This window comes from Triticum dicoccoides, chromosome 6A, assembly GCF_002162155.2.
Source record: "Triticum dicoccoides isolate Atlit2015 ecotype Zavitan chromosome 6A, WEW_v2.0, whole genome shotgun sequence".
NCBI lineage: Eukaryota > Viridiplantae > Streptophyta > Magnoliopsida > Poales > Poaceae > Triticum > Triticum dicoccoides.
Genome location: NC_041390.1, coordinates 409,131,088 through 409,144,052, shown reverse-complemented (window position 1 = coordinate 409,144,052; position 12,965 = coordinate 409,131,088). Strand labels below are relative to the sequence as shown.

Sequence of the window (12,965 nt, the reverse complement as noted above, 5' to 3'; positions counted from 1 at the left end):
GGGGGGGGGTGTGTCCTGTTTTCTTTTCCCTTTTTTTGTTTGCTTGTTTTCTGTTTTCCTTTTTTTAATATATTTTCTTGTCTCTTTTTAGTTGTAGTTTCTTTTATTTTCAGTTTTATAAAATTACCACTAGTGCCTAATTTGTATTTACCAATAAACTACTACGAGATTAATTCTTAACCCATAATAAAATAGCGTTAGCATTTTATAAATTCAATAGGCATTTGTTTAATTGTTTTCACTATTGTTTTAATTGTTTTAGGGCCTTTAAACATTTTATCAAAGTTTGGTTTCTCCACCATAATTACCTATGTATTATTTGGTTCACTCTAAACATTTAAATTTTAAATATTTGAAACTTTTTATTGTTTGCTCGATTTTGAATTTGAAATTCGAACTAGGTTCCGAACTAACGCGAGTTTATCCACAGTAACCGAGGTGACGTGGCATCATTAGCGGGGATTACTGTAGATTAATTACCCGGGCGTCACAGATTTTGTCATGAGAGAAAGGTCGAGAAAGGTCAGTAAGATCAACATTGGCCGAAACAAGAACATCCAGATCGAACTTCATCTCAAGTGGAATAGAAACTCCCAACCTATCTCTGAAAGCATGAAAAAGAGCAGCAGCTTTGTTGTCATGATCCTCCAACACCACCCCATTGTCAAGAGTCAGAGCGGCAATAGAATTAAATCTATGCCTTTCTGTGGCCATTCTTTGGAAGAACTTAGTGTTTTCAGCCCCATATTTGATGTAACGAATAGTACATCTTTTGCGCCAATATTGTTGTTTGTAATATTGAAGACGGATAATGTGGGCTTTGGGAATTTTCCTGAAATTCCATTCATGAAGAACTAGCTGTCGTTTCTCCTCAATGCCATCCAAGAGTTTCAGGGCTTTTTCGGAGTTCTCAAGCAGTAAAGAGAGACACGAGAGGGCCTTACTCCACTATTGCAAGGCGTGAGCAAGCGCTTTTAGCTTGCCATTAATTCATCTAGCTGGATCAGCAAACTGAACTGGAGACGTCCACGAATTCGTGACCACATCTCTGAAGCCCTGGTGAGATATCCAAAAGTTTTCAAAACGGAACAGCTTGGATCTAGTGAAATTGGATTGAACAGAGAAAAGGCAAGGAACATGATCAGAAACTGGTCTCGCAAGCGCTCTTACCGTCGTATTTGGATAGGAGGAGGTCCAATGGTTCGACGTGAGAAACCAATCCAATTGTTCTAAGAGGGGCTCTTGCTGCATATTACTCCATGTAAACGTAGCACCGCAAAGAGGAATTTCCACCAAACTTTGGGATCTAGTGATGTCATTGAAAGTAACCATATCGGCCAAGTCTCCTCCGGGACGATTTCTATTTGCTGGAGAGCGTATGAAGTTAAAGTCACCCATAAGGACCCAATCCTCCGAGGCACCAATTTGCACATCATATAGCCATGAGACAAAATTTAAACGTTCTTCTTCCGAACATGGGCCATAGATGTTTGCAAGGGTCCAAGCGTGAGACGAGTGCATGGATTTAAACGAGATAACTAACGCCCATTGCGCTGAGAAAGAAACTGAACCTGAAAATCTTCCACTATTCGAAATAACCAGAAGCCCACCCGAGGCACCTATCGAGGGAACAAAAGCAAATTTATCGAAACGTTTCGGGCAAAACTTATGCAGATAAGAATGATCAAAGTGATCACGTTTTGTTTCCTGAAGGCAAATTATCGAGCACCCCGAATTATCAATATGAGAACGCAATGCCAAATGCTTTTCATCGGAGCCAATACCACGCACATTCCAACAGATAATATTCCATGAACTAGCAGCACAATTCATACCAAAATTGGTTCAACGACTCACACTTGGAATAAAACCTAAGAAGAAATAAAATATGACTGGCGCCACACAACCAGATAGTAAAGAGAGGACCTGAAAGCTCAAACGCAAACATAAACTGATGAAAGCCTACTATGAGTAGAGGCCGAAGGCACATAAAAGTGAAGAACCGAGACATCAGATGTTGGGCTGAGAATTCTCCCTCGGGGCAAGCAGCTTATCTTCGGAGAGTTCTATCAGAGGAATGCCACACTCCATAGACCCCATCTGCTGAATAATTCTCTCTCTTTCTTTATTACTTCCTATTAATTGCAACGATGACCAAAACTATGTTTGTCAACTCTCAACAATTTTATTCATCATACTCTTTATATGTGAAGTCATTACTCTCCATAAGATCCATGTGATATTTTTATTTCTTTTTATTCTTTCTCTTTTATTCTATTCCCTCAAGATCATAGCAAAATAATCAAGCCCTTGACTCAACACTAATCTTTATTATATATAGCTCACGGACTCGATTACATAGAAGGATCATAAAGCAAAACTAAAGAACTAGATCATACTAAAACTTTATTCTACTAGATCAAGATATTACCAAAAGGATCGAACTAAGAAAAATGGTAAAGATAAAAGTGTGATGGTGATACGATATCGAGGCACTCCCCCAAGCTTGGCAGTTGCCAAGGGGAGTGCCCATACCCATGTGATTATGTCTCCTTCTTTGTTGGTGAAGAAGGTATTGGTGATGATGGATAATCGCACATCGAGCATAGGAGATCCTCCAATTTGTGAATAATACCCTTGAGTGCGATGATATGCTCCTTCAACAAAATATTTTCACTTGTGAGATATTTGTTTTGAATGCGAGCTAACTCAATCATCTTGAAAGCTTCAATCTCCATTGGCGTAAAGAGATTGTGACGGGGTTGAACGATGTTTTCTTCTACTATTGTCGGAACTTGATCCCCTGCGGCCTTCTTGATCCCATCATCCTTGTTGATCTCTCTGGGCTGTTCTCTCTTCAGCTCTATGTTCATTAGCCAAGCATCGTTTCCCTCATTGTTGGAAGAGGAAGGAGAAGACATGATGCCTGGCCTCGACAACCCTGACAGAAAATAGCTCGAAATAAAAACAGAGGATATTTGCGTGATACGGTGGTCAAAACCTTCGGGAGGTTATTTAATGAATTTTTACCGACCAAAAGAAGTATCGTGCAAGAAAACGGAGTCCGGAGGGCACACAAGGTGAAAAATTGCCATTAGAACTGTTTTGGAGTCGGTTTACTTACCGTACCACGTACCTATTCCTTTTCGGAGTCTAAAAGGTTCTGGAAAGTGTCCCTTATGTATTCCTCCGGGGTTACGGTTTCAATAACATTAGTTTCAACATTTATAGGATTACCTAAGATATAATGTTTGATTCTTTGATCGTTCACCACCCTCGGATTTGTGCCTTCGAAGTTGTTGATTTTTATGGCACCGGAACGATAGACCTCCTCGATGATGTAAGGACCTTCCCATTTAGGGAGGAGTTTGCCTACAAAAAATCTTAAACGAGAGTTATATAGCAATACATAATCACCTACATTAAACTCACACTTTTGTATCCTTTTATCATGACATCTTTTAACTTTTCCTTTAAATAGTTTGGCATTCTCATAAGTCTGGGCTCTCCATTCATCAAGTGAGCTAATGTCAAAAAGCCTATTCTCACCGGCAAGTTTGAAGTCGTAGTTGAGCTCTTTAATGGCCCAATATGCCTTATGTTCTAGTTCAAGAGGTAAGTGACATGCTTTACCATAAACCATTTTATACGGAGACATACCCATGGGATTCTTATATGCAGTTCTATAAGCCCATAATGCATCATCAAGTTTCTTGGACCAATTCTTTCTAGATCTATTAACAGTCTTTTGCAAAATTAATTTAAGCTCTCTATTACTCAATTCTACTTGACCACTAGACCGTGGATGATATGGAGATGCAATTCTATGATTAACATCATACTTAGCAAGCATTTTACGAAAAGCACCATGAATAAAATGTGAGCCACCATCAGTCATTAAATATCTAGGGACTCCAAACCTTGGAAAAATAACTTCTTTAAGCATCTTAATAGAGGTGTTATAATCAACACTACTGGTTGGAATAGCTTCTACCCACTTAGTAATGTAATCAACAGCAACTACAATATGTGTATAGCCATTAGAGGAAGGAAAAGGTCTCATATAATCAAAGCCCCAAACATCAAATGGTTCAATAACAAGTGAATAATTCATAGGCATTTCTTGACGTCTACTAATATTAGCAATTCTTTGACATTCATCACAAGACAAAACAAACTTACGGGCATCCTTGAAGAGAGTAGGCCAATAAAAAAGCGGATTGCAATACCTTATGTGTAGTTCTATCTCTAGCGTGGTGTCCTCCATAAGCCTTGGAGTGACACTTGCATAGGATCTGTTCCTGTTCATGCTCAGGTACACAACGTCTAATAACACCATCCACTCCTTCTTTATAAAGATGTGGGTCATCCCAGAAGTAATGTCTTAAATCATAGAAGAACTTTTTCTTTTGCTGGTATGTGAAACTAGGTGGTATAAACTTAGCAACAATATAATTAGCATAATCAACATACCATGGAGCAGTACGAGAGGCATTTATCACAGCTAATTGTTCATCAGGAAAGCTATCATCAATAGGTAGTGGGTCATCAAGAACATTCTCTAACCTAGACAAGTTGTCCGCAACGGGGTTCTCAGCTCCCTTTCTATCAATAATATGCAAATCAAATTCTTGTAGCAAGAGAATCCATCTAATAAGTCTAGGTTTAGCATCTTTCTTTTCCATAAGATATTTAATAGCAGCATGATTAGTGTGAACAGTTACTTTAGAATCAACAATATAAGGTCTGAACTTATCACAAGCAAATACAACTGCTAAAAATTCATTTTCAGTAGTAGCATAATTTCTTTGAGCACTGTCTAGAGTCTTACTAGCATATTGAATAACATTTAGTTTCTTATCAACTATTTGTCCTAGAACAGCCCCTACAGCATAGTCACTAGCATCACACATGATTTCAAATGGTAAATTCCAATCAGGAGGCTGAACAATAGGTGCAGAAATCAAAGCTTTCTTAAGTATTTCAAATGCTTCTACACAATCATCATCGAAGACAAAAGGAACATATTTTTGTAAGAGATTAGTCAGAGGCCGAGAAATTTTAGAGAAGTCCTTAATGAACCTCCTATAAAAACCGACGTGACCAAGGAAACTTCTTATACCTTTAATGTCCTTTGGACACGACATCTTTTCAATAGCATCAACCTTAGCTTTATCAACTTCAATACCTCTTTCAGAAATTTTATGCCCCAAGACAATACCTTCATTAACCATAAAGTGGCACTTCTCCCAATTCAAGACAAGATTAGTTTTTTCACATCTCTGCAAAACTCGATCAAGGTTGCTTAAGCAATCATAAAAAAAGTTCTGTAAATGGAGAAATCATCCATGAATACCTCAACAATCTATTCACAAAAGTCAGAGAATATAGCGGTCATACATCTTTGAAAGGTAGCAGGTGCATTGCATAAACCAAAAGTCATACGTCTGTAAGCAAAGGTACCGAAAGGGCAAGTAAAAGTTGTCTTTTCTTGATCCTATTTTGACATAGGTATTTGAGAGAAACCAGAATAACCATCTAGAAAGCAAAAATGTGTATGCTTGGATAATCTTTCTAGCATTTGATCAATAAATGGTAAAGGGTAATGATCCCTTTTAGTAGCTTTATTTAATTTGCAGAAATCAATTACCATTCTATAACCTATAACAATTCTTTGTGGGATCAATTCATCTTTATCATTGGGAACTATAGTAATACCTCCCTTCTTAGGGACACAATGTACAAGACTTACCCACTGACTACCAGCAACGGGATAAATTATACCTGCCTCTAGAAGCTTTAGTATTTCTTTTCTTACCACTTCTTTCATCTTAGGATTTAACCGTCGTTGGTGATCAACAACCAGTTTAACATCTTTCACCAGTTTTATTTTGTGTTGGCATAGAGTGGGACTAATGCCCTTAAGATCATCAAGAGTATATCCAATAGCAGCACGGTGCTTCTTCAGAGTTTTCAATAATTTCTTTTCTTCATGCTCCGAAAGGTTAGCACTAATAATAACAAGATATATCTCTTTCTCATCAAGATAACCATATTTAAGAGTATCAAGTAAAGGTTTAAGCTCAAACACGGGATCACCCTTAGGTGGAGGAGGATCCCCTAAGATTTCAACAGGCAAGTTGTGCTTCAAAATAGGTCTCTGTTACTTCATCTATTTCCCTTCTTTCATTCATAAACATATCATTTTCATGGTCTAGCAAATATTGTTCTAAAGGATCACTAGGAGGCACGACAATAGAAGAAGGACCAATAATTTCATCTTTACTAGGCAATTCTTTATCATGAGATTGTCTATGAAACTTAGCAAAATTAAATTCATGAGACATATCCCCTAAACCAACATAAACAATATCCTTATTGCAGTCTATCTTAGCATTAACAGTATTCAAGAAGGGTCTACCAAATATAATGGGACAAAAGTTATCTTGTGGGGAACCAAGAACAAGAAAATCAGCAGGATATTTAACTTTCCCACACAAGACTTCAACATCTCTAACAATCCCAACTGGTGAAATAGTATCTCTATTGGCAAGCTTAATTATAACATCAATCTCTTCTATCTCAGCAGGTTTAATATCATGCATAATTTCTTTGTATAAGGAATGAGGTATTGCACTTGCACTAGCACCCATACCACATAAGCCATGATAGCAATGATCTCCTATTTTAACAGAAATAACAGGCATGCCTACAACAGGTCTATGTTTATTTTTAGTACCGTGTCTAGCAATTCTAGCAGATTCATCACAGAAGTAAATAACATGCCCATCAATATTATCGGCCAAGAGATATTTAACCATAGTAACACTAGGTTCAATTTTAATTTGCTCAAAGGGAGTAGGTGTTCTAGTGTTACTCTTACGAACCACAGTTGAAGCTTTAGCATGATCCTTTATTCTAACAGGGAAAGGTGGTTTCTCAATATAAGCAGTAGGAACAACATGATCATTATAAGTAATAGTCTTTTCTTCAACTTTAATAGGTGCAAGTACTTTTACTTCAATGTGAGGATTATATTTAAACCACTTCTCCTTAGGGAGATCGACATGAGTAGCACAGGATTCACAGAAAGAAGCTACTATCTCAGAGTCAAGTTCATATTTAGTGCTAAATTCACGGAAAGCATCAGTATCCATAAAAGATTTAACACAATCAAACTTGGGTGTTATACCTGACTCCTTACCTTCGTCGAGATCCCAATCTTCAGAATTGCGTTTAATTCTTTCTAATAAATCCCATTTGAATTCAATAGTCTTCATCATAAAAAACCAGTACAAGAAGTATCGAGCATTGAGCGATTACTGAGAGAAAGCTGAGCATAAAAATTTTGAATTATCATTTCTTTTGAGAGCTCATGATTGGGGCATGAATATAACATTGACTTAAGCCTCCCCCAAGCTTGAGCGATGCTTTCTCCTTCGTGAGGCCAAAAATTATATATATAATTATGATAATGATGAAAAAGATGCATAGGATAAAACTTCTGATGAAATTCCAATTTCAATCGGTTGTAGTTCCATGATCCCAAACCATCACATAGCCTAAACCATGTCAATGCCTCTCCCTTTAAAGATAAAGGGAAGACCTTCTTCTTGATAACATCCTCAGGCATACCTGCAAGCTTAAATAATCCACAAACTTCATCCACATAGATTAGGTGCAAATCGGGATGCAATGTTCCATCTCCTGTAAAAGGATTAGCTAGCAATTTCTCTATCATACCCGAAGGAATTTCAAAGTAAACATTTTCAGTAGGTTCAGTAGGTTGAGGAGCAACTCTTTGCTCTACTGGTCGGGGTGAAGATACCACGAACAAGCCCCTCAAAGGATTATGTTCCATAGTAACAAGTGACAGTAAATTTCAGCACACTATATAAATTTTTCCTTACCAAATTCCACCTACCAATGGCACTTCATTCCCCGGCAACGGCGCCAGAAAAGAGTCTTGATGACCCACAAGTGTAGGGGGTCTATCGTAGCCTTTTCGATAAGTAAGAGTGTCGAACCCAACGAGGAGCAGAAGAAAATGATAAGTGGTTTTCAGCAAGGTATTCTCTGTAAGTACTGAAATTATCGATAACGGATAGTTTTGTGATAAGGTAATTTGTAACGGGTAACAAGTAATAAAAGTAAATAAGTTGCAGCAAGATGTCCCAATCCTTTTTGTAGCAAAGGACAAGCCTAGACAAACTCTTATATAAAGGAAAGTGCTCCCGAGGACACATGAGAATTATCGTCAAGCTAGTTTTCATCACGCTCATATGATTCGCGTTCGGTACTTTGATAATTCGATATGTGGGTGGACCGGTGATTGTGTACTACCCTCACTTGGACAAGCATCCCACTTATGATTAATCCCTATTGCAAGCATCCGCAACTACAATAGAAGTATTAAGGTAAACCTAACCATAGCATGAAACATATGGATCCAAATCAGCCCCTTACGAAGCAATGCATAAACTAGGGTTTAACCTTCTGTCACTCTAGCAACCCATCATCTACTTATTACTTACCAATGCCTTCCTCTAGGCCCAAACAATGGTGAAGTGTCATGTAGTCGACGTTCACATGACACCACTAGAGGAAAGACAACATACATCTCATCAAAATATCGAACGAATACCAAATTCACATGACTACTTATATCAAGACTTCTCCCATGTCCTCAGGAACAAACATAACTACTCACAAAACATATTCATGGTCATAATCAGAGGGGTATTAATATGCATAATGGATTTGAACATATGATCTTCCACCAAGTAAACCAACTAGCATCAACTACAAGGAGTAATCAACACTACTAGCAACCCACAGGTATCAATCTGAGGTTTTGATACAAAGGTTGGATACAAAAGATGAACTAGGGTTTGAGATAAGATGGTGCTGATGAAGATGTTGATGGAGATTGACCCCCTCCCGATGAGAGGATCGTCGGTGATGACGATGGTGATGATTCCCCCCTTCCGGAGGGAAGTTTCCCCGGTAGAACAGCTCCACCGGATCCCTAGATTGGTTTCGCCAAGGTTCCGCCTCGTGGCGGCGGAGTTTCGTCCCGTGAGTTTGCTTCTGATTTTTTCCTCGACGAAAGACTCCGTATAGCCAAAGATGGGCATCAGAGGGCCACCAGGGGCCCATGAGGTAGGGGGCGCGCCCCCCACCCTCGTGGACGGTGGGTGGCCCCTCTCTGATACTTCTTTCACCCAATATTTTTTATATATTCTGAAACGTGCTCCCGTGAAGTTTCAGGACTTTTGGAGTTGTGCAGAATAGGTCTCTAATATTTGCTCCTTTTCCAGCCTAGAATTCCAGCTGCCGGCATTCCCCCTCTTCATGTAAGCCTTGTAAAATAAAAGAGAATAGTCATAAGTATTGTGACATAATATGTAATAACAGCCCATAATACAATAAATATCGATATAAAAACATGATGCAAAATGGACGTATCAGATCGCGGGCGGGGCTAGCAGGAAGATGGCGATCGGGAGAAGCGACGGCTAGCGGGGAGGTGGCGCGACCAGTGCGGGGGACGCACGAGCGGCGGCGGTGACGCGTGAGGAAGCACACGGCGGCGGCGGCGGTGACGACGGAAGCGAAGGTGAGGATTAAAACCTAAAAACTGATATCATGCATTGTTTTTTCCTTTTAATTCCTCCAAACCGAATGAACCCGAAGTGATGCATCCGTTTCGTTTTTATACTCGGATTTGTAGTCTAACTTCGAATTTGGGGGCGATCAAGATAGCTCTCATGGCATGACTGAGACTATTCTTAGTGGGAGTAACATAGATCATAACATGCATATCACATGATTTTTTTATGTAGGAAGTAATTAAAGACGAAAGAGATAAAGTAAGTAACATAATATTTTACCATCATGTATAACTTCATATGGAAAATGACTATAAAGTAATAAATGAAGGCGGAAATGCATAGGAGCTCTCGGTTGCCATGCACCCCATATGAATGGTAAAATAAAAAAACTAGAAAAAAAATTCTGAAATTTTGGGTACCAAACCTGGTCGTTCATTCTACTCATGTACGAAGTTCCGCGAAGAAATTAAATCCGTGATATTCACAATGAAGAAAATATAGTCCAACTTACAATTCATTCAAACATTTTTTTATAGAATTGTTTTTTGTCATTTTTGCTGAAAGTACTATGGATGTCATTTCTTCACGGAACTTTACACAGGAATAGAATGGTTGACCAGGTGTGATACCCCGAATTTTTAGATTACTTTTTTTTGTATTTTTAAAAACTTTACTATTCATATAGGGTGCATGGCAGCGGAGAGTTCCTATTCCTATTCATGACACATAAAGTAGAGTGGCAAAGGCATAACAAGAGATCATAAAACCGTGTCGGTACTCTTCCTTTAATAGTTTCATGGATGGAATAATACAGTGTGCACACGACAAAAGTAAACAAAAACAGATTTGCAGCGAAATTTATTCTGTTCATTGGCAATTTCTGAAGGCCCCGTCAATTGACGAGGCGGTAACAGTGGAACAAGCTCATGATCGCTTCGTAGCACGGTAGCCAAGAGTGTTCCTCCAATGGACTAGCGTCCATATGATCGATGGGACTGCAAGCATAAGAGAGAATCAAACAGTTATTACTGCTGAGAAAATAAAATTGCACTTGTCACAGATGTTGTAGGTTGTTATGAATAGTAATAGTACTGGGTGCTCCCTCCGTGTGATGATGTAGTACATATACTTCTTTTAAAATAAAACATTGTAAAGTTTGATAGAATTAATTTATAAATATGTTAGTAGCGATAATATCAAATAAATACAGTATAAACATATATCTCATGGTCCATCTAATGATATTTATTTAAAATTATGGGCGCAGATATTTTTTCTATAAGCTCAGTCAAATTTTCTAAAAGTCAATAAGAACTACATCCATGCAAGAGATTAACTGGTTAAGTATATGTTCTGAGCAAGTCATCTCTAGGAGGAGGATTTCACTGCAACCAGCTATTGGTATCTATCTACTCCCTCCGTTCTAAAATAAGTGACTCAACTTTGTACTAATTTTATACTAAACTTAGTATAAAATTGAGTCACTTAATTTGAGACGGAGGGAGTACTAGATACACCGCACCGTGATCATTAGCGCAGAGTCCATTTAGTCACCTGCAAAGAAGCCGAGCGTGCCGAGGCTTGCTGCGGTGATGGTACGGCACACCAGGTACTCCGCGACGAAATGGCCATAGGCGTAGACGAAGGACAAGAGAGTTGCGGCGCAGAGCGGCTTGTTGTCGAGGTTGAAGGCGCAGAGGAAGCAGAGGGTGCACGACAGAAGCGTCCACACCCCAACGGTACGCGCATGCACATCAGTCACTGCACGCGCGCACGCTTGTTAGCCAAGGCTACATGTATACAGGAAGATGAGAAAGATCGAGGGCGCACCGTGCGTGTTGGAGTAGGTGCCGGAGCGGACCGCCCAGGCGTCGAAGAAGCCAGACCAGGCGAAGACGAGGCGGACGGTGCCGACCACCACGAGCCACCACCCGAGCGCCGGTAGCGCGACCAACTTCCGCCCAGCGGCACCCATGCCTTTGCGTACGGCGCACCACAGGTGCGAGAGGCGTATAGAAGTTGGAGGGAAGGACTGGAATGATCAAAGCTTGAGGCTCAGACCAGAGGGAGTCGGGTATGTTTTATGGGAAACGTTTTCCGCCGGCAGTCCGTACTAACTTTCCGCCGGCCGCGTGCGCGCGCTGGGATAGAAATCCAGTCGATTATCCCTGGCCATACGTTTTTGTGCGGGGTCCATCACCTGGCCTTTCACATGACTTATCTTCTTCCTCCACGCGACTCTTTCTTCTCCTTTGCCTTTTCGTCCTCCTTTCTCTTTCTCTACAAGGCAGCCATGAGAGCTCCTGCCCGAGCATGTTTTATTCCCCTCCTCTCTCCACATGTCTCTTCTCTGCTCTGTGCTCGCACAGCGGTGGACACGACCAGGGCAACAGGGGGTGCTACGCCCACGACGAGCAGATGCTAGAACTAGTGGCGCCGATGCTGCAACCGACGGCCGCCATGAGAGTCACCGCAAGCGACGGGGAGGGAAGTGTTGCAACATGGCGTTCAAATGTTGGAACCGTGATGTTTAGATGCTGGAATCATGGAGCCTTTTTGCTATATATATTCACGGCGGAGCTGTGACCAGCGACGCGGGCGACGACGTTTTGCTACAACTGTCGTCGATTTTTGCTTCCACCAATGATTAAATTTGCTACATGCGTTCATGGTGAAGTTGCAACCCGCGACGACGTCGACGGCATTTTGCTGCAACCGTCGTCCGATTTTGCTACGACTAATGAGATTTTTTTGCTACATCCATCATGATGGAGCTTCGACCGATGACGATGGTGATGAAGTTTTTGCTGCAACCGCCGTCAGGTTTTGCTACGACTGGGCGAGAAATTTGTTACATCCATTCTTTTTTTAGGCAAAGACCGATGGCCGTCGTTCCTGGCGAAACCCGTGCGACGAGCATCAATGGCGAGGGATGGTAGGCGGTGCACTAGGACCATAGCGCGTCCACGGCGGGGGTTCGAACAGATCGGCGGGGTTGGATTGAAACTAGCGACGTCGGAGCTGCAACCGAAATTAATGGTGACCGGGGGAGAGTTCTTTGGCAAACATCGGGGAAGAGCAGCGCAGCAAGGCGGCGAGATGCGAGCAGCCGGCGGTCGTTCGCCTCGCCGGAGCCGCGGACATGGACGGAGTCATGCGGATGAGGAGGCGAGGGCCTTTTTTTTCTAACTACCAGGCGAGATCCAACGACTCCCATGATACAGATCGGACGGCTGCTACGCGTCCGGCCCAAATTTGGGCCGACGCACCGACACTGATCATTGCCCATGTTTTATTGCTGCTAACAAGTTCTTCCTCCGTTTTAAAATTCTTGTTTTAAATTTGTTTAGA

General features: G+C 40.8%; 1 protein-coding gene across 1 annotated transcript; it reads right to left on the bottom strand.

The window, feature by feature from the left end:
* Window positions 1-10,367: 10,367 nt before the first annotated feature.
* LOC119317040 (ergosterol biosynthetic protein 28-like) lies at window positions 10,368-11,691 on the bottom strand. The gene is made up of 3 exons (XM_037591432.1): window positions 11,445-11,691; window positions 11,169-11,375; window positions 10,368-10,609 (listed from the first exon to the last, which is right to left on the bottom strand). Exons 1-3 carry the CDS (start codon window positions 11,587-11,589, stop codon window positions 10,539-10,541), a joined length of 423 nt encoding a protein of 140 aa, XP_037447329.1. The 5' UTR covers window positions 11,590-11,691; the 3' UTR covers window positions 10,368-10,538.
* Window positions 11,692-12,965: the final 1,274 nt, after the last annotated feature.

What these genes read in the sequence shown, in the direction of transcription:
- LOC119317040 (XM_037591432.1), bottom strand. Translation starts at nt 11,589, where the DNA reads ATGGGTGCCGCTGGGCGGAAGTTGGTCGCGCTACCGGCGCTCGGGTGG. An exon ending in CACCTACTCCAACACGCACG is followed by an intron (nt 11,376 to 11,444) that starts GTGCGCCCTCGA and finishes GCGCGCGTGCAG; the next exon opens with TGACTGATGTGCATGCGCGT. An exon ending in CACGCTCGGCTTCTTTGCAG is followed by an intron (nt 10,610 to 11,168) that starts GTGACTAAATGG and finishes TTATGCTTGCAG; the next exon opens with TCCCATCGATCATATGGACG.